Source organism: Mustelus asterias, chromosome 10, assembly GCF_964213995.1.
Source record: "Mustelus asterias chromosome 10, sMusAst1.hap1.1, whole genome shotgun sequence".
Classification (NCBI taxonomy): Eukaryota; Metazoa; Chordata; class Chondrichthyes; order Carcharhiniformes; family Triakidae; genus Mustelus; species Mustelus asterias.
This window is the reverse complement of record NC_135810.1, coordinates 73,837,215-73,864,371: the sequence shown is the minus strand read 5'-3', so window position 1 is coordinate 73,864,371 and position 27,157 is coordinate 73,837,215. Positions and strand designations below refer to the sequence as shown.

The 27,157-nt window shown below is 40.5% G+C and overlaps 1 protein-coding gene across 1 annotated transcript in view; it reads left to right on the top strand.

Moving 5' to 3' along the window:
- The window catches only part of LOC144499672 (TBC1 domain family member 8-like), an 86,751-nt gene extending 59,597 nt beyond the window's left edge, over window positions 1–27,154 (top strand). The window contains exons 10-20 of the mRNA XM_078221939.1: window positions 5,803–6,017; window positions 6,628–6,745; window positions 8,411–8,696; window positions 8,821–8,947; window positions 12,078–12,176; window positions 16,079–16,147; window positions 16,855–17,095; window positions 17,287–17,352; window positions 22,435–22,522; window positions 23,296–23,389; window positions 26,592–27,154. Of these exons, the coding sequence (XP_078078065.1) occupies window positions 5,803–6,017; window positions 6,628–6,745; window positions 8,411–8,696; window positions 8,821–8,947; window positions 12,078–12,176; window positions 16,079–16,147; window positions 16,855–17,095; window positions 17,287–17,352; window positions 22,435–22,522; window positions 23,296–23,389; window positions 26,592–27,008 (1,820 nt within the window). The 3' untranslated portion in view covers window positions 27,009–27,154. The remainder of the gene's footprint in view (window positions 1–5,802; window positions 6,018–6,627; window positions 6,746–8,410; window positions 8,697–8,820; window positions 8,948–12,077; window positions 12,177–16,078; window positions 16,148–16,854; window positions 17,096–17,286; window positions 17,353–22,434; window positions 22,523–23,295; window positions 23,390–26,591) is intronic.
- Window positions 27,155–27,157: the final 3 nt, after the last annotated feature.

Here is a 27,157-nt window from a genome sequence, read left to right as displayed (position 1 = left end):
ATAAGATCAGATAGTTGGATGTGTGGATCAAAGATTGGTGTGAGAATAATGGGCTTTGATTCATGGGGCACGTGCACCAATACTGGGGAAAGATGAAGCTCCGTTGGAATGGGCTTCACTTAAATTTGGAAACATACAACACAGAATGGGGCCACTCAGCCCATCATGCCTGGGCTGGCTCTTAAAAAGTGCAATCCAATTAATCCCATTCCCTCTGCTCTTTCCTTAGCCCTGCATTCTTTTACTCCTCGGACCAGGGTCCTGGTGAATCAAATAACTGGGGCTATAGCACGGATCTAAAACAAAATAGTAAAAGGGATGATGGGTGGGTGTTCGGGGAGGGGAAGTTTAAAAAGCTAACCGGAAAGGACAAGGCAATTATGCAGTGTAATAATACTGGTAATGATGACCAGACGGAAAGGGAAAGAATGTACAAACATAAGAGTACAGCAGCAAATATATTCAGAGTAGGGAAAAACGGTGAATAGACAGAATTAAAAGTTCTTTATCTGCATGCATGCAGCATTTGTAACAAGATAGATGAATTGAGGCATAGGAAATGACTATGATGTGATAGCTATTTCAGAGATGTGGGTATAAGGAATGAGAAGACCATATGCAGGAAGTGTCACTAACTGCAGAGACTTAAACTCCAGGTTCCAGCATTCAAGCAGTGGCTAGATCTACCGTGACACGTCCACAGAGCCGAGAGCTACTTAGCATGTTCAGAGAGGTGGTCACACCACAGCTTGGGGACCTTGAGGAAGAAAGGGAATGGGTGGAAACAGGCAGTCCAAGAGAACTGAGCAGCTCGTAAAGGAGTTCCCTGGGGCCCCATTTCCATTTTCAATACTGGTGAAGACATTGGTTCCTTAGAGGACAGCAGTCACAGGCCGCTGTGCTGTACAAGAGGGGAGAAGGAAGAAAGGAAGAGAAGTAGTGACAGGAGACTCATTATTTAGAGGAATGGACAAGTGTTTCTGTGGCCGTGGATGTGACTCCAGGATGAGATATTGCCTCCCTGGTGCCAGGGTCAAGGATGTTGCAGAGCTGCAGGATATTCTTCTGGGAAGGTTGATCAGCCAGAGGTTGTGGTCCACATTGGTACCAATGACTTGAGTTGGAAATGGGAATGAGGTCTTAAAAGTAGATTTTAGGGAGCTAGGAAAGAGATCAAAAAACAGGTCCCCTATAGCAGTAATCTCAGCATTACTCGCAGTCCAAAATACAAGTGAAATAGGAGAATGGAGTGACTAAGCATGTGGCTGGAAAGCTGGTGTAGGAGGGAGGACATCAGATTTTTGAGGCATTGCCACCAGTTCTGGGAAAGGTGGGACCTGTACAAACCAGACTGTTGACACCTGAACATGACTGGGATGAATATCCTCATACGCAGAAGGGCAAATTTAAAGCAGGGAACAGGAAATGGAAAATTAGCAAGTGACTCTGAAAGACAGAAGAAGCAAAGGTTAAAAGGTGTACAGCGCACAGATTTGGCAGTGTTCAAAGGTATATCTGTAAGTGCAAGAAGTACAGCAAATAAAGGTAATGAGTTGACGACACAGACACATGGCAGCTTGATATTCATAGAATCATAGAAACCCTACAGTGCAGAAGGAGGCCATTCGGCCCATCGAGTCTGCACCGACCACAATCCCACCCAGGCCCTACCCGCTAATCCCTTTTTTTTTTACCTGCTAATTTACCCGCTAATCCCTCTAACCTAAGCGTCCCAGGACTCTAAGGGGCAATTTTTTTTTTTAACCTGGCCAATCAACCTAACCCGCACATCTTTGGACTGTGGGAGGAAACCGGAGCACCCGGAGGAAACCCACGCAGACACGAGGAGAATGTGCAAACTCCACACAGACAGTGACCCGAGCCGGGAATCGAACCCAGGACCCTGGAGCTGTGAAGCAGCAGTGCTAACCACTGTGCTACCGTGCCGCCCTTTATTGCTATAACAGAAACTTGGCTTAAAGAGGGGCAGAAATGGCAGCTCAACATCCATGGATATAGAGTTTACTAAGTCAAGAATATAGAGGGAGATAAAAAGGTGGGGGTGTACCATTATTAATAAATCAATGACAGCTCTGAGGAGGGATGATGTACCAAATGCAGCATAAAATGAGCTCAGAAATAATGGAGCAGCCACACTTTGAGGAGTGTACTGTAGACTCTGAAATAGTGAAACAGAGTTAGAAGAGCAAATATTTGGGAAAATTTCTGAGTGGAAAAGAGTAGGGCAATAATAGTTGGAGCTTCAACTGCCCTAATATTGGCTGGGATATGAACAGTGTGAAAGGCACAAGAGGATACAGAATTCTTGAACTGCCTTAGCCAGCACGCAACAAGTCCAACGAGAGGGGGTGCTAGTCTAGATTTAGTCTTAGGAAGTGATGCTGGGTAAGTGCATGAAGTAACAGTGGTGGACTGTTTTGGGGTCGTGATCATAACGCGATTAGAGTTAGCATCATAATGGGAAAGGACAAAGATAGAATAGGAGTAAAAAGTTCTAAATTGGGGGAACAAATTTTATAAAGCTGAGGTGAACTAGCAAAAGTGGACTGGAAACAGCTATTAGAAGAGAAAATAGTGTCAGTGGGAAGATTTGTAGACATGTCACCACAAAGAAAAAGGGTGGTACTGCCAAATCTGGAGCCCCTGGTTTTCTATATGGCAAGGTAAAACTGAAAAAGAAAAGGTTATTACAGTCACAAACAATTTAATACTGTAGAAAGCCTAGAGGAACATCATGAAGTAAAAACATTAGGAAAACAAAGAGGACATGAAAAAATAACGGCAGGTAAAATCATGGAGAACCAAAGATGTTATACCAGTATATTAAGAGCAAGGGACTAATGAAAGAAAGGGTAGGGCCAATCGAAGACGTGCATGGTAATTTGTGGGTTGATGCAGAATAGGAGATGTGGTTAAGACCTCTCAATGAATACTTTATCTTCACTAAGAAGAGGGATGGTACAGACGTTCTTGTTAAAGAGGAATGTTAAATATTAGATACAGTAAGCATAATAAGAGAAGTAGTTCTGGTGGGACTGGCATTCTTGAAGGTGAATAAATTACAAGAGCCAGATGGATTTTATCCCAGGCTGTTGAAGGAAGCCAAGGAGGAAATAGCAGCTGTTCTGGGATCATTTTCCAATCTTCACGAGATGCAGGTGAGTTGCCAGAGGATTGGAGGTCTGCATATGTTCCACCATTATTTAAAAAGGGGGCGAGGGATAGGCCAGAAAATTCTAGGCCTGTCGGTCTGACATCACTGGTGGACAAGATATTAGAAATAATTCTGAGACAGAAAGGCACAGATTGGTCAGGGATATTTAGCATGGTTTTGTAGGGGAAGATTGTGTCTTACAAACTTAATCAATTTTTTTTGAGGAAGGAACAAGGAGGTTTGATGAGTGTAGTACAGTGGATGTTGTCTACATGGATTTTAGTAAGGCAAGGTCCTACATGGCAAGACTGGTCAGAAAAGTGAGATTTCATGGGATTTCGGGGAAGGTGACAAGTTGCATCAAAATTGGTTCAGCGACATGAAACAATGGTTGATGGATGTGAATGGGAAGCAGTTTCCAGGGCTCAGTGTTAGGGCAATAATTTGGACTTAGATGTGGGAGTCACGATTGGATAATTTGCAGATGACATAAAAATTGGCCATGCAGTTGATAATGAAGAGGACAACTATTGTCTCCAGAATGATATCAATGGCTTGGTTGAGTGGGCAGAAAAGTGGCAAATGGAACTTGATCCGGAAAAGTGAGGTAATGCATTTGGGGAGAGCAAGCAAAGCAAGGGAATACTCAGTAAACAGGAGGATCTTGAGATAGATAGAGGAAGTGAGAGATTTTATAGTGCAAGTCCACAGGTCCTTGAAGAGGGAAGGACAGGTGAATAAGGTGGTCAAGAAAGCATATGGAATACTTTTATTTATTTGGTGAGGTATTGAATACAAAAGCAGAGATGTATTGCTGGAACTATATAAAGTGCTAGGTAGGGGTACAACTGGAATTTTGAGTACCGTTCTGGTCACCACATTATAGGAAGGACATAATTGCTCTGGAGGGAGTACAAAGCAGATTTGCAAGAGTGCTGCCATGTCTTGAAAATTGCAACTGTGAAGAAAGATTGGATAGCCTGGGGTTGCTTTCACACAAACATACAAAATAGGAGTAGAAGTAGACCATTCAGCCCCTACACCTGCCAATAGTGAAAGTGAACCAGGAAAATTAATGGGATGAAGGGTTGACAAGTTCCCTGGTCCTGATAACTTGCATCCTAGAGTCTTAAAGTACGTGGCTATAGAGATAGTGGATGCATTTGTTGTAATCTTCCAAAATTCCCTAATTTCTGGAAAGGTGCCAGCAATTAGCAGTTGCAGGAATGAGGACGACAGAAACCAGGAACAGTTGACTTGTTAGCATGATACCTGTCATTGCGAAATGGCTGGAATCCATTATTAAGGAAGTATTTCACAAATGTATTAAACTACTTTGAAGATATGGCAAGCAGGATTTATAAAAGGGAACCAGTAAATGTTGTGAATTTGGAATTCCAAAAGACACTCTAAGTGCCACATAAATGCTCATAGTGTTGAGACTAGTATATTAGTATAGATAGACTAACAGGAAACCGAGAGAAATAGGCAATTTTTCAGCTTGGCAAGTTGTAACTAATGAGGTGCCTCCAGCCTTGGGCCTCAGCTATTTGCAATTTATATTAATGACTTGGAATCATAGAATGTAGAATGGTTACATTACAGTTTGAGTCCATTTGCCCATCATGTCTGTGCTAGTTCTCTCCAAAAGCAATGAACAATTTACCTAATGCCACACCACCTTTTTGCCGTAGCCCTGCAAATTTTTCCTTTTCAGATAATGATCAAATTCCCATTTAGATGCCATGATTAAATCTGCCACCACCAAATCCTCAGATTCAGTCACATCCTCAACTGTTTACAATCTGTTTGAATGATTTGGATGAAAGGACAGAGTTATTGTCGCCAACTAGCTGACGATAGAGAGGTAGGTGGCAAAACAAGTTATGAATGGAACATAGAGTCTGCAAAAAGATACAAGGTTAAGTGAGTAGGAACAAATTTGGCAGTTGGAGTATAATGTGGGAAAATGTGAGGTAATCTATTTGGTAGAAAGAATAGAAAAGCCATTTTTTATTTAAATGCAAAGAGACTACAGAACACTGGTACAGAAAGGATCTGGGTGCCCTTGTACATGAATCACAAAAGTTAGGTAAAGCGAGTAATTTTGAAGACAAATGGAATGTTAGTTTTTATTGTGGGAGGTTATGGTTTTGGTCTCCTTATTTAAAGAAGGATGTACTTGTCTTGGAAACTATGTTGATTCCTGGAATGAAGTGGGAACAGTTTTGGAATAAATGGTCTCCCATTTAAGACGGAGATGAAGAGGAATTTCCTTACTCAGGAGGCCATTAATCATTGGAATTGAGGCCACAATCAACTGTTACACTCTTTCCTCCTCCTGCATCTCCTGTGACTGAACAGTTCTGGATGACTCAATGTCTGAGTGTTACCAGCAAGTAATCAACCAACATTTTAGCACAATTGTTAACACGTATAGGAAGAAGCTTGGAATTTGTAAAATCTGCAAATGTCACAAATTTGTCCTGATGTTATGAAGAGCTAGGTTTATTCCAGCCAGTTCTAAAGGTAAATAAAATTACACTATGCATGGACAAATATTTTAAAAAACTGAAAATGAAACATTTTTCATGTATATAAACATAATGTCAAACGTCTATGTACAGATGCTGTGACTGATTTAGCTGCACATCCTGATTACTATGCTAATCTAGTGGACGAATCTATGGGCAGATGTTGCATGGCAACTGAGGAAATTGAACGTGATCTGCATCGTTCCCTGCCTGAACACCCAGCATTTCAAAGTGACACTGGTATTGCAGCATTAAGAAGAGTACTGACAGCATATGCATACAGAAACCCTAAAATAGGCTATTGCCAGGTAAAAACTACTCTCAATTATTTGATTGAATTAAATATGAACACAAAAACCCATTTACTAGCTTGGCAAGATGATTGGAATATGTGGAAATGAACTAAACCTGCACAAAAATAGATTTCAACCAATTGCTTTAAAAAATAACTTTGGCGTGGGGGGGGGGGGGGCAGATTTGAAAAATCATTTACGTTGAATTTCATCAACAAATGATTTCAAGCTTGGTATTTGAGAGAGCTGTGATGATAATATGGGGATAGTGTTATCTTTTAGTCGGAACAATTTGTAATGTATGAAACTCATTTTACAGTTTGTAATTTACTTTTCTTTGTAAATTAATAAGCCATCAAATCATTCGGCTCATTTTACTATCTGCTTATGTCTGTGGAGTGGTTTTAGAATTTCCATATATCAGACCCATGTAAGGGTCCATAACTGACTGTCATACGGACAGATGCTGAGCATTTGGCAGATATGTTTGTCTTGGCTTGACAGTGCAGTTTAATTCCACTTAATGTCAACAATAATACTTCATTAAAATGCCACTTTAGTTCTTATATGATCAGATCACTATTGTCCCTCTAAATTACATGTTATTTTTCCTCTATACCCACAGTCTATGAATATTCTGACCTCTGTGTTATTGCTGTATGCAAAGGAGGAAGAAGCCTTTTGGCTACTCGTTGCTGTCTGTGAGAAAATGCTCCCAGATTACTTCAACCGCAGAGTTATTGGTAAATGTTTGTTTCACAACAATCAACTTTTTAAAGTTTTAACAATTCAAATGCTTGATCTGTTGTCTTCTGTACATCTCTGCTCCTGCAAACCATAGCTGCATTTTCCCCATGAATTTAGTCTGGCTAAAATCACTCTTTAATTGGGGTGCAGGAAAATGTTGGGAGTATCATTTTATTTGAAGTAGTTCGCAGCAGGACTTTGGGAATTTTCCACTTGCAACATATACAATGTGGCTGGTTAGATTTACTCTTGGCAACCAGTATCTGGTTGTCTTGTTAGAATTCTAATTTCATATGTTTGATGAATTTAATCAAAGAAATAAAAGAAATCTCAATGGCTTAAAAGTCTTGGTGCAAACTTTATCTTGGTAAAGAAAATAAACAATATTCTACTTCATTTAGCAAAATAAATTTAAAAAGCTGTCTTCTGTAGCTGCCCTGTTTAAAAGAGAACCTGTGTTAGCCTATTGATGTAGAATGACATTCAGCTCTAGTTAAATATGTATAATCTATAACAAAACATTCCATCCACAAAAAATCCTGTTCACATTTCCCATTTATAAATTCCTGTGTCTACACTCATAAAAGAAACTGCCAGTGTATGCTTCTGCTGTAATGATACTTCCCTGCCAGTAGTTCCTATCCATTTGTATCTTCCCAGCTCTTTGGTCTCTATTGTAAAGAAACACTTGTGCTCCAAAGTACCCTATAGCATTTCAAAATGCTGCAACTTTTGCTATTGGATTGTATTATAACATAACATCAAAACTAGGGACCAAATGTCCTTAAAATGGGCACTAGGTTAGGACTGCAGACTCTATCTTCGGCCCTCTAACCCCACTTCACCGTCAAAAATACGAATCAATTTCCTATCATGTTTTCAACATGTGTACATAATGCCATTGCCCCATCAACATTCTTTTCTCTTGTATCTTAACACTTGTCCCCCTATTCTAGCAACTAGTCTGTATGTTATATTTAAATATAGAATTCTTCAATTAGCATTGCATTTTGTCCAAGTTCAATAAGCAGCACCATCTTTGAGGAAATAATTAGTGTTGGAAAGATTGTAATTTCATCAAAGCTTTCAAGGTTGTGGTTTGCCAGTATTATTGCTATTCGTAAACCACCTTCCATTACAATCCAAAGTGCATGCACATCATTAAAATTCCAGATATTATAATCTAGTGTCTGTAAACAGTAGAAACACAAACTTCTGAGCCAAAAAGACATGTATCCAAATGTGCCAGTCACTAATTTGCATACGGTGGATAGTTTTAATTGCTTATTGACTGGCTAGTGGGCGAAGATAGCAGATAGATGAGTTTAACCCACTTTGTTTCTTTTGCTCACTAGTCACAGCAGCATCAATCTTCCCCTTCCATCTGACATCTTAAAAAACATAGTAGATGGATAGTTCTGGAAATCTTACTATTAATGTGCATCATGATGGGTATCATGTTTTGTTAATAGACCTAAATGATAGACTGGACTGTTGGCTTGCTGTTACTTAAAACAAAAATGTAAGGAACGTGACTTTAAGTGCCCATCATGGTTTTTGTCACTAAGATTCCTACTGTTGACACTTTGTACTTCTAGGTTTTCAATCCAGTTGTGCTTTCCTATTGTGCCATTCACCTTGCCATATCCCATGTTTTCCAGGTGCACAGGTAGATCAAGCTGTGTTTGAAGAACTTATAAAAGAGCATTTACCAGAGCTGGCTGAACATGTGACAGACTTGTCTTGTTTAGCATCCACTTCCCTCTCCTGGTTCCTGACTCTGTTCCTTAGTATTATGCCCCTTGAGAGTGCACTAAATATTGTTGACTGTTTCTTCTATGATGGAATAAAGGTGATCTTCCAGGTGGGCTTGGCTATTCTAGATGCCAACACACAAGAGTTGTGTAGCTGCACAGACGATGGACAAGCCTTGATAATCCTTAGCAGGTGTAGTGAATTTGTTCTTGATTAACTGTACATTGTTTTTGGTTTAATTTTGAAAAAGAAAAAAAAATCATACAACGCTAGAGGACAAATTAATTCATAAAGTAAAACTAATCTCTTCTTGCAGGTTTCTTGATCATATCACAAACACAGAGAGTCCTTTGCTTCAAATTGCTCAGCAACATGTTTTTAGTGATGATAAAGAGCCTGTTCAGCAAGTGGAAATATCTGATCTAATAAGAGACTCATATGAGGTGAACTGTTTGTATTTTTTTAATAATGTGATATGTAGGAAACCTACAATATTTAATAAACCACTGAGATGATATTTAAGGGAATGATGGCAGAGCTGTTGAGACCAGTTAGCCAAGTATGTCCTTCCAAGTGCAGCTTTCCTGCCCCTAAAAGGATTAATGTGGAGAATGACATGGGATGGTATAAGACAACGGGTAGTGTATGCTAGACATGCATGAAATATTCACACCTGAGAAGACATTATTAGTAAATACACATTCATAAGGTTGTAAGAAATAGGAGCAAGATTGACCATTTGGCCTCTTGAGCCTGCTTCACCATCCAATAACATCATCTGATTGTGGCCTTAACTCCACTTTCTCCTCTGCAAGCCTTCCCAACATTTATACTGTACCCCCTTTCAATAAAGGCCAACATTCCAGATGCCTTTCTAATTGCTTGTGGTACAGTACATGCATGCTAATATTTTAGGATTAATGTACGAGGACACCTACATCCCTCTGTACAGCAGTATTCTGTAGTCTCTCCCCATTTAAATGATGATGTGCTTTTTTATTCTTCCTACCAAGGTTGACAACCTCTCATATTCCCACATTATGCTCCAAGTACCAATTTCTGCCAATCACTTTACCTCTCTATATCACTTCACAGACTGTTTGTATCCTAATTAATAAAACGTTCCGACCTATCTTTGTATCATCAGCAAATTTGGCACTTCTCACTATGTATTGATTTCATCCCTTATTAGTAGAATTACCCACCTCTTCCTAGCTTCCTGTCTTTCTGAAATGTCAAACATCCTTGAATATTCAGGTCCCAGCCTTTGTCACCTTGCAACCATGTCTCTGTAATGGCTGTCATATCATGCTCTTTATTTATATCATAAATTTATATATTTTGCTGACCATTCATCCATCTTGCTACATGTGTTCAGATAAAGATCCTTTACTTGTGTCTTTGAACCATTTTTCTCTGCTCTGACCTTTTTGCTCGTGTACTCTTATGTTAACGCATTCTTCCTTCCTGTCACACGTTATCTTTACCTGTATTGTTACTCTGCACTATTGCCTTGCTCTTTGTCTTTAACTTTCCAGATCTCCCTTCATGTGAACCCTCACCCCAGCGCTCTTTAGTATAAAACCCTTCCAAAGCCCCAGTTATATGATTCACTAGGATACTAGTCCCTGCACGGTATGGGTGAAGGCCATTCCAATGATGCAGTTTCCTTTTTGCCCAGTAGTGCTGCCAGTATCCCACGGATCAAAACCCATTTCTCCCACACCAATCATGAGGCAGGAATTCAACTCTGATTTTATTTATACTATGCCAATTTTCTCATGGCTCAGGTAGTAACCCAGAGATTGTTACCTTTGTGATTTTGCGCCTAGCTACTCTGTCCCTCAGTAGAACTTCTTTCTTAGTTCTGCCTATGTTATTGGTACTCATGTGGACCATGGCACCTGGATCCTTGCTCCCCCACTTGTTCCTTTGCAGTCTGCAGAAGATGCCCACAGCCCTGACACCAGTCAGGCAACACAGCCTTATGTATATTACAGCTGCAACACATCACCTATCCTGCTTTCTTTATTGTGTTTTATTTAGCTAATTAGGTTTCACATTTAGACACATCACTCAGCTATTCTCAGTAGTTATATTTGTAGTAATTCACTGTCGTCACTGGTTTAACTCGTTACGCTATAAATAAAAATATTTGTATCTCCTCTATAGCTGTTTTAACTACTGCTCCAGTTTAGAGAGAACTTAAAATGCAGCAACCAATCACCTATCTGCTTATCTAAGTAATAAGTTTGTTATAAAATGTTGTGCTCATCAAGGTGAAGATATTAATGCTGAAGAATGTGGGCCTTCCTCTTTAGATACCTAGTGTCAACACTTAGCATTAGCAATGGTCAGGGATAATGCATCCAAATGCAAATTAATGTTCCTATATTCAGCCCCAACAACTTGCCGCAGGTCCAACCTCGAAAGAACACTCCCACCTTAGCCATCCTGAGTGAGATTGACAATTAATGGAAACTGAGAGGTGGATTCAATTGTCCAAACTCCTTTTCACAATGAACTGATACATCAACTTTCAGACTTCTGTCCAATCTGAATTCAAACTTCAGAGGTGAAAGGCCTGTCTACTCTAACCCACTGCAGAATCTAATTCCAGATATGTTGATTCTGCATTCCATTTGTGTACCTGTACAGCTCTATTTAGAGCATGAAAATATTGCATTTTACCAGAGGGTTAATGGAAGAATAATATAAGCAATACTAGCCAATATGTGCTGACACTTTTTATAAATGGAACCTATTACAGCAGGCTGTTAGGACAAATTCAATGTGATACTGTCATTAGATCACAAGTTGGTTTAATCCTGGATAACTTGTCATATGTATTCTTTATTAATGACTATCGATTTAATATTTTGTGTGATGCATTATTATGCAAATATCAAAGCGGAGATCAAATTTTGATTGGAGAATGATTTTGAATCCTGGGTGCATCTAGGATAATATGGAATGTAACATTGGTGAATGATGTATTTATTCAATTTTTTTCTCTTTCCACTCTTTATTTTCTGTAGAGGTTCATGCCTATTAGGTAACCACTTCTTGGTGAAATGTTTATGATTACATAGTATTCCATGACTAGTGTTAACAACACTTTCAGATTAGTTAATGGTATGTTTACCCTTTCCGCAACTTTGGGACAATGTCTTATTATGTTGGCTCTTTGGAGAATTTTTATAATAAATTTTAACATTAATTTTTTATTCTGCACTGCACTTTAACTGCATGACTTTATTAATGAATCTCCAGAAACTACATTAAAAATTGTGGGTATCTAAAACTTCCACTTAGCACTAAAAGAGCACCAACCATGTATTTGAATTTGACTGTTAGTTTTTGTTGATCACATTGAAAGGGGTAGCACAGTTGATGGCAGGGAACTGTGGGCCTAGAAACTTTGGTTCCAGCAGCATTTAGAAAGTATATCTGACCTCGGCAGTTAATCTTCCTTTTTATCTCCCCCTCTGTTCATTTGTCCTGATTATGAACAATCTCCTACATCATATTGCATGTTGAGTTCTTTTGATTCTGTTTTTATTGCACATTCAGAAATTTGGAGATCTTCACGTGGGACAAATCGAGCAAATGCGTTGCAGACACAGAATACGAGTGCTGCAGAACTTGGAGGATACCACTAAACAAAATGTGGTAAGTTTACATGACTAATTAGTGTGATTTAATGAGAAAAAGGACTAAACGGTTTTTATTTGTTTACACCGGTGACAATAGCTATTTAATACAGTAATCGTGCAAGTCATTACAAAAAGCAGGGCAAATCCAATCCAGCCCCATCACGCAATCATCAACAAATTAATGGAAAGTGTGTTGTTGACAGTGCAACCGACGTAACATTTGATGGGAATGTGGCACCAAGGAGCCCTAGAAAAATGGAAGTCAATGGGAATTGGGTCACGGTTGGAGTCTCTGGCACAAAGGAAGATGGTTTGGTTGTTGGAGATCAATCATGTTAGCCGTAGGACATCATTGCAGGTGTTCCTGGGCCTTACAATCTTCAGCTGCTTCGTCTATGCCTTTCCTTCTATCATAAGGTCAGACAGAAGTGGGAATGCTCTCTGATTGCACAATGTTCAGCACCATTCACAACTCCTCAGATACTGAAGTAATCTGTGTCCATATGCAGCAAGATCTGGACAAAATTCAGGCTTGGGCTGATAAGTGGCAAGTAATTTTGGCACCACTCAAGTGCCAGGAAATGACCATAGAATCATAGAATTACTACAGTGCAGATGGAGGTCATTCAGCCCATCAAGCCTGCTCCTACAGCAATCCCACCCAGGCCCTATCCCTGACCACACATATTTACCCTGCTAATCCCCCGATATGAAGGGTCAATTTAGCATGGCCAATCAATCTAACCCGCACATTTTTGGACTATGGGAGAAAACTGGAGCTCCCAGAGGAAACCCACACAGACACAGGGAGAATATGCAAACTCCACACAGACAGTGAACCGAGGCTGGAATTGAATCCGGGTCCCTGGTGCTGTGAGGCCTCAGTGCTAGCCACCGTGCCACACTATCTCCAACAAGATACAATCTAACCATCACCCTTTGACATTCCGTGGCATTACCATTGGGGAATTCCCCCACTATCAACATCCTGGGGATTACCACTGACCAGATACTTAACTGGACCGGCCATATAAATACTGTGGCTTCAAGAACAGATCAGAGGCTGGGAATTCTGCAGTGGGTAACTCGCCTCCTGATTTCCCAAAGCCTGTCCACCATCATGTTATAAGTCAGCAGGGTTAGAGAATACGGTCTACTTACCTGGATCAGTGCAATTCTAACAACACTCAAGAAACCTGATACCATGCAGGACAAAGCAGCCTGTTTGATTAGCACTCCAACCATCACTTTAAACATTCACTCCCTCCAGAACTGATGTACAGTGGCAGGAGTGTGTACAATATACAAGATGCACTGCAGCAACTTGCCAAGACTCCTTCAACAGTACCTTCGAAACCCATGACCTACACCATTTCGAGGGACAAGGGCAGCAGGTGCATGGGAACATCACCACCTACAAGTTCCCCTCCAATCTGCATATCACTCCAGTTTGGGTGTAAATCACTGTTCCTTAACTGTTACTGAGTCAAAATCCTGGAATTGCCACCGCCTTGGCACTGAGGGTGTATATATTACAAATGGACCACAGCAGTTCAAGAAGATAGCTCACCACCACCTTCTCAAGGGCAATTAGGAATAACCAGTAAAATGCTGGCCTGGTCAACGATGCCCATATTTTAGTACATGGAATTATTTGATGAACAAAGAAAATTACAGCACAGGAACAGGCCCTTTGGTTCTCCAAGCCTGCACTGACCATGAAAACATAGGCCTTCTCCATATATTCTAAGAAACTGGAAACCCACGCAGACACAGGGAGAATGTGCAAACTCCACACAGACAGTGATGCACAGACAAGGCTGGAATTGAACCTGGGACCCTACTGCTGTGAGGCAGCAGTGCTAACCACTGTGCCACAGTGGTAATGAAATTACAACTAATTTCAAAAAACGCCTAAAGGAAAATGCTTAAATTGAGAGTTCACCCATATATTCCAGATTAAAATACTTTTTCATCAAATGTTTTGTCATCTTAAAGAAATCATTAAAGATAGTAACAAAAATTTAACTTGACAATTTTAACAGGTTTATTTTTCAGCCAACATAATTTTACTTCTGGATGGAAGAAACTGTCTAATTCACTTTGAATTTAAATTGCATCATTGTACCTTGGACAGAGTTGAAGAACTAATTGCAGTTCAATGTGTGCTGTTGAAGAAAGATCTGTCACTTTTATTCTTGTATGCTAAAACCTACAGAGCCCAGAAATTAACTTTTAGATTTAAAAGTTTCATATTGCATTCTGTGATGCAAACTCTACCCAATTATGAAATTGTGTAATGAATATTGTAATTAACAATATGTATTAATGACGTAATCTTTTCTGCCTAGATTCATGTGTGCTTAAATACACATGGCCACCAATTATACCACCAAGGAAAAATCTGTTTAACGTAGAATCATAGAATCCCTACAGTGCAGAAAGAGGCCATTTGGCCCATCAAGCCTGCACCGACAACTATCCCATCCAGGCCCTATACCTGTAACCCAATGTATTTGCCCTGCTAATCTCTGTGACACTAAAGGGCAATTTAGCATGGCCAATCAACCTAAGCCGCATCATCTTTGGACTGTGGGAGGAAACCGGAGTACCCGGAGGAAATCCATGCACACATGGGGAGAACATGCAAACTCCACACAGTCACCCGAGGCTGTAATTGAAACCGGGTCCCCGGTGCTGTGATGCAGCAGTGCTAACCATTCTGCCACCGTGCCAGTCAATACTATTGGTAAAATGCATAGTTGTATGGTTCAATAACTGGTATTGGACTTTAAACGGCACGGTAGCACAGTGGTTAGCACTGCTGCTTCACAGCTCCAGGGACCTGGGTTCGATTCCTGGCTTGGGTCACTGTCTGTGTGGAGTTTACACATTCTCCTCGTGTCTCCGTGGGTTTCCTCCGGGTGCTCCGGTTTCCTCCCACCGTCCAAAGATGTGCAGGTTAGGTTGATTGGCCATGCTAAAATTGCCCCTTCGAGTCCTGAGATGTCTAGGTTAGAGGGATTAGTGGGTGGGATATGGGGATAGGGCCTGGGTGGGATTGTGGTCGGTGCAGACTCGATGGGCCGAAGGGCCTCTTTCTGCACTGTAGGGTATCTATCTAAACAAAATGCCAAAAGCAGATTGTGACCACAGAATTATTAATGTTGATCAGTGTCCTAAATATAGTCCTTCTAAATATTTGTGGCACATTGCAACTTTAATAATGGGCTGATCATTTGTTTTGATTTACCCTTTCTAACAGTGTTGCTGATTCTGGAGAAAATAGCCACTAACCAGTACCCTGTCATTTCTGTAACAATCATTATACATGCATGTGAAGCATATTTAAAGATTCTAATTATGAGAATGTGTAATAGTCAAGCTATCAGGTAAAAAGAAAGCATCTTTATTGATGGGATGCAGTGAAGCTGCTAATGTGTTTATAATCAAAATGAATTATTCATAGTAGAAATTTGGCGCAGCGGAAATGAATGGATCTGGAAAAGGCTCACGTTCATTAATCAAACCAGTTTTTAAAAATATATTTTAAAAGACTTTTTTTCAATAATGTAGTCAAGCAGATTTTGCAGTTCACAAATGGGCACTTTAATATGACAAACAATCCTGATTAATCACTTTGTTCTATCCCAGATAAATCTAGTCTCCCTGGATGATGTAAACAAATGCTGATAATATCAGAACACACAAAGAAAAGCTTAATAACAAGGATATACAAATTGGTGATTAATGGGGCTGAACAAAATAAAGAATAAAAGTAATGGAACAAAACAGTTGAAGGGTCTAAAGCAGAGTTTTGTAAACATTCAAAGTCATTGATTTGTAAATTGCTTAGCTTCTCAGCTAAAGGGAAGTCATGGAACTAATTTAACTTTCTTTTAAAATATAATTTTGCAGCTCAGAGTTGTGGCACCAGATGTTTCATTTAGTAGTGAAGGTCTTGGAGACCTCTATGACCTATTTAAGGTAAGTTTTGCGAGACTTGGCAATTTCAAGTGACTCAACCATAGTCTTTCAATTCTGAATGTTAATGAGTCATTTCCCCAACCCGAGTGGTTAGAACCCTGTATTTGCACCGTTAAAATAAAAATTGGTGACATTTTCTCCACATACATACTAACCTTTTAAGTGGGTAGGTGGAATCCCTGCTGCTAGGCCCTTTGCCAGTGATATTTAGTTAACAATTGGAAAATATTTAATATCAAGATACCCCTCCTGCCCTTTCCTGCATTTGGCCTTTATGTTATAGCATAATGGGAGAAATCTAATGAGAGAGTGGAATTAATGTAATGATGCAATTGAAAGTTGTCACCAGGAATTTGGTTGAGTGTAATGGGGGACATTGTACTTCACCGGCTGCTGTTGTAAGTGACAACATGTGTGGATGCTTGATTGGTATGCATTGGAATTATTTGATGTTATTTGACTGCAATGAGCTTATCAGTGCTTATGGTGAGTTCCACTTGGAAAATATCCATTTATGAGGGTAGGCAGTGAGTGTGGAACTGTCGGAATGGGAACTGGCAACAGAAAGAAATTACATTCCAAAATTTAAGTTAGAGTTGAATAGTTTGTAACAATGCATCTCTTATTCTGTTTTTTTTAAAAACACTTTTTAAATAGAGTAAATGCACTCCTAAGATTAATATTTACCCTTTGTTTTAAACAACTAGCGAGAACATCTTTTAAGTTGTTACTGGGGTGGAAACGGTTCAGCGGAACTGCATCATGATCCCAGCCTCCCATATTTGGAACAATACAGAATAAATAGTTTCCAGTTCAGCAACCTCTTCTGTCTTCTGAGCCCTTGGACATGGGGTGCACATACAGATCTTCTAGCCCAGAGGACATTCCGTATGTTAGATGAAAATGAAGACTCTCTAATTGACTTCAAAGAATTGGTCAGTTGTTTAGGTAATATACTTTTTCATCTCTCCCATACAGAATTCATGTAGATATATACGCACTGTTTACTAAAAATTGTGGAGTAATTTGTGCAATTTACAAAATATTCAAGCTGCAAAAAACCTTGCTTTACATTGGCAGTATGGAGAGTACAAAAAATTCGGCCTTGGTTGAATAATAGTTGAATTTTTATATCATAGATACAATGTACTATGGGGACATCAGTGAAAAACTCAGACTGTTGTACAGACTGCACATTCCACCAGGTAAAACAATCCTTAAATAAAAGTTACAAAAAGAAGCATATTCTGTTAAAGGTGTTAAATCTGCATCAGTCCAGTTAGCGTAGCAGATTCCTGTTTAGGTTTCAAATTTTACATTGATTTTATATTGTATTTGCACTAACAAAACCTGGCCGTTTATCTTATTTATGCTTGCAATTTTGTATTAGTTTGTGAATACTTAACAATAGCTGATTGTAACCATTGTTCAGCTTGTAAATGTAAGCTCATCCAAAACATTTCTGCCTGTATCTTATCCTGCACCATTCCACTCGCCAATCATCCTTGTCTTGGCTTTATTTTATGCATTCATGGGAGGTAGGCATTGTTAGCACAGCCAGAAATTACTGCCCAATCCTAAATGCTTTTGAGAAAGTGTAGTGAGCAGACCATTTTTTTTCATCCTATCTTTCAGATGAGATGTTAAAGCAAGTTAAAAGCAAATTACTGCAGATGCTGGAATCTGACACCAAAAGAGAAAATGCTGGGAAGTTTCAGCAGGTCTGGCAGCATCTGTAAGGAGAGAAAAGAGCTGACGTTTTGAGTCCAGACAACCCTTTGTCAAAGCTTTGAAAAAAGGTTGTCTGGACTCACCGTCGGCTCTTTTCTCTCCTCACAGATGTTGCCAGACCTGCTGAGATTTTCCAGCATTTTCTTTTTTTTGTTAAAGCAAGATCCTGTCTGCTCCCTCAGGTGAATGTAAAAGATCCCATGGCACTATTTCAAAGAAGAGCATGGGTGTTATTCCTGTTGTCTTAGTCAACATTTATCCCTCAATTATCATTACAAAAAGCAGATATTATTACATTGTTGTTCACCTCATGGAAACTTGCTGTGTGCAAACTGACTTCTGTACGCGTTCCCTACACTACAACAGTGACTACACTGCAAAAGTCCTTAGTTCACTGTAAAGTGCTTTGAGACATCTGATGATTCTGAAAGGCGTTTTATAAATGCAAGTCTTTCTTCTTTCCCTTTCTTGAACTGTTGCTGTCTGTGTAATGAAGGTACTCCCATAAGCCATTAGGTTCGGAATTCCAAGATTTTGGCTCAGTGACTTTAGAGGAACGACAATATATTTCCAAATCAATATGGTGTGTGATTTAGAGAACTTGAAGGCAGTGATTGCATGTTCCTCCACCCCTTGTTCTTGTAGAGGCTGCCAGTTTGTAAGCTGCTGTTAAAGACGCTTTGGCGAGTTGCTGCAGTACATGTTTTACATAGCACACATGGTACTGCTGTGTGCTGGTGGTGGAGGAAGTGAATGCTTAAGATGGCAGCTGTTTTTGCTTTGTCTTAGATAGTATTCCAGCAGACTTGTGCCCTGCAGTTGGTGGAAAGGCTTTGGTGGTTGGGAGGTGAGGCAATTGCCCCCAAGGTGGTGTTGGATTCAGTGATGACCATTGAACGTCAAAGGGAGCTAGACTTCCTATTGTTGGAGATGGCCATTTCCTGGACGCTTGTGTGGCAAAAATGTTGTTTGCAACTGATCAACCCAGGCGTGACAGTTGTACGGGTCTTGCCAAATGTGGCCACGCATTGATTCAATGTTTGAGGTGTTGAGAATGAAACGCAGCACTACAGTCATCAGTAAATGTTCCCACTTATGACATTGTGATGCAGGGAACATCATTGATGATGCAGTTAAGATAGTTGGGCCTAAGATTCTGCCTGAGGAACACCTGGAGCAGTATCGCGGAGCTGAGATATTTGACCACCAACAACTACAACCATCTCCCTTTTTATCAGCTCTCCAGTCAGTAGAGTTGCCATTCTTTCCCCAAATTTATGGCCTTCCATTGTCAAATGCTGCCTTTATGTAAAGGGCTATCATTCTCACCTCATCTCTGAAACTCAGCTCTTTTGAATTGTTTTGACCAAACCTGTAATGAAATCTGGAGCCATGTTTTCCCAGCAGAACATGAACTTGAGAATTGATGACCAGGTTATTGGTGAGAAATGCTGCTTGAATGTATTTTCAATAACTTCCATTACTTTGTTGATGAACGCAAGGACTGATGGGGCAGTAGTTGACCACACTGGATTCATTTTGCTTTTTGTCGAGAGGATACAGCTGGGCAATTTTCCACTTTGTCAAGTAGATGGTCTATGTTGAATTAGTTCGCTGTCTCAAATTAGCATGCTTAAACTATTTTGCCAGCTCACCACATCCTTATCTGCCTCCCTATTTTCATTTAGTCATATAATGGTCACCCCAAATGCCTCTTTTGATTCTAGTCTCTTGTGAATGCCTAGCCCACTCATTGTCAGTGATGCTTTCTGCCACTTAAACCCATGCTCTGGAATTCCCTCCCCATTACTTTTAACTCTTTTATTAAGCAGAGTTTGGATTTCACTCTTTAGCTTGACATCAATTTTCTTTTATATATCAGCTTTGAAACGCTTTGGGATATTTTGCTTCATCTAAATGCACATTGTAAATACAAGTAATATTTATTGTCAGCCAACAATAAAAAAGCTCATGGAAAGACAGGCTTTAAAAACTTTTACTGTTTTGTTTAATATGAAAGATTCCGAATTACTTTTGCAGAAGCAATAATCAGACAGTATCAATCATTGATAAGCATATGCTTTGTTGTTAAATTTATTTACATCTGGGGAAGGAGGTGCAATTATATTAAATATATATCTATCTAGTTGCATGTGCACATAACTTGCAGAACAGAAAGACTGGTGCAGATTTGCAGGACAGAAAAAGACTGGTGCAGATTTGTAGGACAGCAATTATAAGTGATTGCCTTCCTCCCTCGCCCTTCTGATTTGCGCTACGGGTGATCTTATCTGATTTTGATTTATTGTCACATGTATTGGGGTACTTTGAAAAGTATTGTTTCTTGCTTGCTATACAGATAAAATATACCATTCATAGAGTACATGTGGAGAAAAGGAGAGGGTGCAGAATATAGTGTTAGTCACAGCTAGGGTGGAGAGAAAGATCAGCTTAATATATATAGCAACAGGGAAAAAGCTGTGGCAGAAGTGATGGCAGCAGGGAAGAAGCTGTTCTGGCGTCTGGTACATGTTCTCAGACTTTTATTACCTTTTTCCCAATGGAAGGTGGAAGAGAGTATGTCGGGGGTGTGTAGGGTTCTTGATGATGCTGCCTGCTTTTCCATGGCAGCAGGAAGTGTAATGATGTGGAGATGCCGGCGTTGGACTGGGGTAAACACAGTAACAGTTTTAACAACACCAGGTTAAAGTCCAACAGGTTTATTTAGTAGCAAATACCATTAGCTTTCGGAGCGCTGCTCCTTCGTCAGATGGAGTGGAAACCTGCTCTCAAACAGGGCACAGAGACACAAAATCAAGTTACAGAATACTGATTAGAACGCAAATCTCTACAGCCAACCAGTTCTTAAAGATACAGACAATGTGAGTGGAGGAGGGAGCATTAAGCACAGGTTAGAGATGTGTATTGTCTCCAGACGGGACAGGAGGCAAGCTGTGGGGGTTACTGATAGTGCAACATAAAGCCAGCATCTCGGTTTAGGCCGTCCTCATGTGTGCGGAACTTGGCTATCAGTTTCTGCTCAGCGACTTTGCGCTGTCGTGTGTCGTGAAGGCTGCCTTGGAGAACGCTTACCCGAAGATCAGAAGCCGAATGCCCGTGACCGCTGAAGTGCTCCCCCACAGGAAGAGAACAGTCTTGCCTGGTGATTGTCGAGCGGTGTTCATTCATCCGTTGTCGTAGCATCTGCATGGTTTCCCCAATGTACCATGCCTCGGGACATCCTTTCCTGCAGCGTATCAGGTAGACAACGTTGGCCGAGTTGCAAGAGTAGGTACCGTGTACCTGGTAGATGGTGTTCTCACGTGAGATGATGGCATCCGTGTCAATGATCCGGCACGTCTTGCAGAGGTTGCTGTGGCAGGGTTGTGTGGTGTTGCAGGAAGTGTAAACAGACTCAATGGATGGGAGGCTGGTTTACGTGATGGACTATTACGTGATGGACTAGGCTACATTCACAACCCTCTAGTTTCTTGCAGTCTTGGTCAGAGCAGGAGCCATACCAAGCTGTGATGCATCTGGAAAGGATGCTTTCTATGGTGCATCTGTAAAAATTGGTGAGAGTTGTAGCATACATGCTGAATTTCTTTTAACCTCCTGAGAAAGTAGAGGTATTGGTGGGCTTTCTTATCTATAGCGTTTGTGGAGGGACCAGGGCAAGTTGTTGGTGATCTGGACATCTAGAAACTTGAAGTTCTCGACCATTTCCACTTCATCACATTTGATGTAGATAAGGGCATGCCCTCCACTACGATTCCTTAAGCTGAGATGGTGATGAAAGGGTGCCAAATAACACCTTGGCTACTTTGGCATATTCACTGGGTGGAAACTGTTGGTAACGTGTCTAGATTATCTAGAGATTTTAGGGAATAGCACCATCTATATTTCTAGAATTAGGGGTCACTGGGGTTTCCAGTTTAAGACCGAGAATAGATTCTCTCCCCCCCCCCCCACCCCACCTGCCAAGTGCCGTGAGTCTGTAGAATGCTCTTCAAAAGGAAGCAGTGTTTGAATATTTTTAAGGCAGAGCCAAAAATGTCTTGATCAGTACAAGGTGAAAGGTTATTGTGGGTTTGTGGGATGTGGAACTGCAGTTATAATCATATCAACCACAATCCTATTGAATGGCAAAGCAGTTTCAAGGGGCTGAGTGGCCTACTCTTAATTTGTATTTTTCTTCTGTTACTTCAGTTATTCTCCATGATGCATATTGGGGGTTGGAATTTGTTCGCTGGAAATAATTTGAGTTATGCCTTTGGGATTGGTTATGATCCTCTCAATAATACCTCCTCTCTTCTTGAAAGCAGTGATACATGCTGGGTATGATCCAAAGGTAGCAGGAGGGTTTTGGACCACAGAAATTGAGCTGAGCCCAATTCTGTCCTGATGGGAATGTAGCCTAAAGACTGCTATTGAACCAAATTTGAATTTTATGAAGCCTTTCACAAATTTGTTTGTCATTTGCTGAGATGTTCATTGTTATATTTGATGAGTATTGGGAGTTGTTTAATCGGTAAAATTTACTCTTGTTTTTCTAGCCTACAGTAATGATGACACAGATCTATCTCCTCTGCGGACTACATTTGTCTCCAATATGCAACCTGATTACTTCAAATCAAATTGCAAGTATAGTTATTCCCTATTTTGTTTCTTTCATCTGAACAGTCATACAAAGTTGCAAAGCTACCAAATCAAAATATTGCTTTCTAACTGATTTTTCTGATTCTTATTCAAAACGATTACTTTTATTTATGTACCACTCATCATGTATATAAAGTCTCGAGACACAAACAGGCATGAAAAATGGTTTAAGAAAGCATATTCAAAATCACTTTAGAAAGCAGGAAGAGAGGTAGTTCAAAAAGAGTATAACTTGCATTCATGATCCTTTAACATAGAAAATATCCCAAGGTATTTTAGAGGTGTTGGGAAAAGCAAAAATAAAGCCAACAAGTGAAATTTTTAAGGGCTGAACTACTCATGAAATTTCAATGCATGTTCTCCAGCATGAAATGGTCTGAACTGCTTTCACACTGAAACTTGGGAGAACTCCAGGGCTGAAAAATTTAACGAGGTTCTTTGAGGTCAGGACTGGAGGGGAATTCCAGACAGCAATGTGTTGTTGAAGTTGCATGTTTGCACATTAAACCTAAAATCAGATTAATGTTTGCTTGTGAAGATCTTCATTGCTAACTTGTGACTGGGTGTTTCCCACAATAACTTTATTATGCGAATAATCAGGTCTAATATTTTATGTCTTGGTTTTAAGACAAGCTTGAATATGAAAGTGGTGAGGGCTGTTAAATAAATTAGAGAAGATCCCAACATTGCAAATCAATTTGTTCATTAATCTTAACTACATGCTGACTAATTGAACAAGCTTTATTCTCAAAAGGCAGAGCAACTGATTACCAACACCAATTGAAAAAAATGCTTGAAGATTTGGTTAAAAGAAAAAAGGAAGCCACAAAAGATCTTTCACTGATGAATCAGGTGTGTCTTTCATGACTTGTTTAATTTTTTTCAAAAACGTCATCTCCTAATACCTCGGGAAATTAATGAAATTAACTATTTTCACAGGCTCGGTTCGGTTGTAAACTTCTGAATTTAAGTCGTATTTAGAAAAATTACTTCTGGGGAGGGGAGCTATAAGTAGCCATCCAAGTTGCCTATTGGGTCGGGAAAAATGGAAAGCCATTGACAGTTCAAATATGCTGCAAATAGAAAAGTCTCAAAGAAATGCACAGTGGCACAATGATTAGCACTGCTGCCTCATAACCTGGGTTCAATTCCTGGCTTGGGTCACTGCGTATGGAGTTTGCACATTCTCTTTGTGTCTGCGTGGGTTTCCTCCCACAGTGCAAACATGTGCAAATTAGGTGAATTGGCTATGCTAAATTGCCCCTCAATGTCAGGGAGACTTGCTAGGGTTATGGGGATAGGGCCTGGGTGGGATTGTGGTTGGTGCAGACTTGATGGGCCAAATGGCCTCCTTCTGCACTGTAGGATTAAAGTAATGTTATGCAACTATTCCTTATTTAATCTCAATATTATGCAGTTGTATCTCTACTGCACCCATTTCATGGATTACATATTTTCCAAGTTTCAGTACTTATGTATCCTAGTCAGAGCTTTATACGACTTTGACCGTAGGAAGATAGATAATAAATTGTCAATCTGCCAGTTCCACCAATGCTCCTTTGCAATTTTCTGCTCCTGCCTACACTACTGTGCTTACAGGAAACTGGCATCCAATATTTAGTTGCTGCTTTGAGGAGATAAAGTTTAATTATTAGTGTCACAGGTAGGCTTACATGAAGTTACTATGAAAATCCCCTAGTTGCCACACTCCAGGTACACTGAGGGAGAATGTAGTATGCGCAATGCACCTAACCAACATGTATTTCAGACTATGGGAGGAAACGCAAAGCCCATACAGACAGTGACCCGAGCCGGGAATCGAATCCGGGTCTCTGGTGCTATGAGGCAGGAGTGCTAACCACTGTGCCACCGTGCCGCCCACCAAGATCTACTGTTTACAGATGTAAACAGGAACAACTGCATCACAAAAGTGGGGAATTATGCTTGGAGCCCAAAGAAGTAGGGGAGATCCTAAATGAATACTTTGCGTCGGTATTCACAAAGGAGAGGGATGTGTTGACTGGGAGTGTCACGGAGGGGAGTGTTGAACCGTTGGAGAAAATCTCCATTACAAGGGAGGAAGTGTTAGGTTTGTTAGAGAATATAAAGACTGACAAATCCCCAGGGCCTGATGGAATCTATCCAAGGCTGCTCAGGGAGATGAGAGATGAAATCGCTGGGCCTCTGACGCAAATCTTTGTCGCATCACTGGACGCAGGTGAGGTCCCAGAGGATTGGATGATAGCTAATGTGGTCCCGTTAGTGAAGAAGGGTAGGAAGGATAACCCGGGTAATTATAGGCCGGTGAGCTTGACGTCCGTGATGGGGAAGTTGTTGGAGAAGATTCTTAGAGATAGGATGTATGCACATTTAGAAAGGAATAAACTCATTAACGATAGTCAGCATGGTTTTGTGAGAGGGAGGTCATGCCTCACTAACCTGGTGGAGTTTTTTGAAGAAGTGACCAGAATGGTTGACGAGGGAAGGGCCGTGGATGTTGTCTATATGGACTTTAGTAAAGCGTTTGACAAAGTCCCTCACGGTAGGCTGGATTTCATGAGATAAAGAGGGAGCTGGCTAGATGGGTGGAGAACTGGCTTGGTCACACAAGACAGAGGGTGGTAGTGGAAGGGTCTTTTTCCGGCTGGAGGCCTGTGACTAGTGGTGTTCCGCAGGGCTCTGTATTGGGACCTCTGCTGTTTGTGATTTATATAAACGATCTGGAAGAAGGTGTAACTGGGGTGATCAGTAAGTTTGTGGACGACACAAAATTGGCAGGACTTGCAGATAGTGAGGAGCATTGTCAGAAGCTACAGAAGGATATAGATAGGCTGGAAATTTGGGCAAAGAAATGGCAGATGGAGTTCAATCCTGATGAATGCGAAGTGATGCATTTTGGTAGAAATAATGTAGGGAGGAGCTATACGATAAATGGCAGAACCATAAAGGGTGTAGATACGCAGAGGGACCTAGGTGTGCAAGTCCACAGATCCTTGAAGGTGACGTCACAGGTGGAGAAGGTGGTGAAGAAGGCATATGGCATGCTTGCCTTTATAGGACGGGGCATAGAGTATAAAAGTTGGGGTCTGATGTTGCAGATGTATAGAACGTTGGTTCGGCCGCATTTGGAATACTGCGTCCAGTTCTGGTCGCCACACTACCAGAAGGACGTGGCGGCTTTGGAGAGAGTACAGAGGAGGTTTACCAGGATGTTGCCTGGTATGGAGGGGCTTAGTTATGAGGAGAGATTGGGTAAACTGGGGTTGTTCTCCCTGGAAAGATGGAGGATGAGGGGAGACTTAATAGAGGTGTATAAAATTATGAAAGGCATAGATAGGGTGAACGGTGGGAAGCTTTTCCCCAGGTCGGTGGTGACGTTCACGAGGGGTCATAGGTTCAAGGTGAAGGGGGGGAGGTTTAACACAGATATCAGAAGGACATATTTTACACACAGGGTGGTGGGGGCCTGGAATGCGCTGCCAGGCAAGGTGGTGGAGGCGCCCAATTCTTACCCCCAGCCTCACCAAAGGTTTAAGACATATCTAAATAGCCATATGAACAGAGTGGGAATGGAGGGATACAAAAGAATGGTCTAGTTTGGACCAGGGAGCGGCATGGGCTTGGAGGGCCGAAGGGCCTGTTCCTGTGCTGTATTGTTCTTTGGTTACATTAACATTAGAGATTATAAATTAGATTCAAGATTACTGGAAAAACATTTAACTGCAATTGTTTGATCAGGTATATTCACTGTAAAATTGTCAAGCTGGGCTTCAGGTAACATGGTTAGTAAATGAATAGTGCTATCTACAGAAGCAAACACTTGTGAAAGTTCAATATAACTTTTTCTTACCCCCAGCCTCACCAAAACCTGGTGGTTACTGTTAAACATTTGATATAAACTGTATATTAACTTCTATCAGAAATTGCAGTTTAGGTTTTTGAGATTAAAAGACTACTCTAATCAATAAATGTGAATATGGGATTATGCACTTGAGATCTGTTGTACAGATTTGTTTATATTTTGAAGTCTACTTCTTAATCTAATCTCCTGCAGAGACAGTTCATTCAGTTTTGCAAGACATTATACAGTATGTTTCGAGAAGATCCTGAAGAGAACCATCTTTACCAAGCTATTGCTACAGTCACTACTCTTCTACTTCAGATTGGAGAAGCAGGACAAAGAATACGTAACTCGGGAAGCATGTCTGAACTGCCTCCTAGTACAAGTTCTAAAGAAACTGATGTATTGACACCTACAGATAATGCGGTGTTTGAAGAAGTGGATATAGGCCCAAAGAATAATTATCCACCATCACAGACAGGAGAGGACAACTGGAGTGTGTCTTTTGAGCAAATTTTGGCTTCGCTGCTTACTGAGCAATGCTTGGTGAACTTTTTTGAAAGATCAGTAGCTATAAAAAATAAACTTCTCCATGCCACAGCAAATCAGTATCAACAGAGAATCCACTAGCCATTTGAATGTGTTTCAGCGCTGGCAGTTGAAACCTTTAAGTTCTAATGTAAATAAAAAGCCTGTCCTAAAAATGTGTTTGGGTACAATGTCAAGTTTACAGATTGTATGTGCAGTTTTGAATAAATTCATTTTTGTGTACTCTGTGC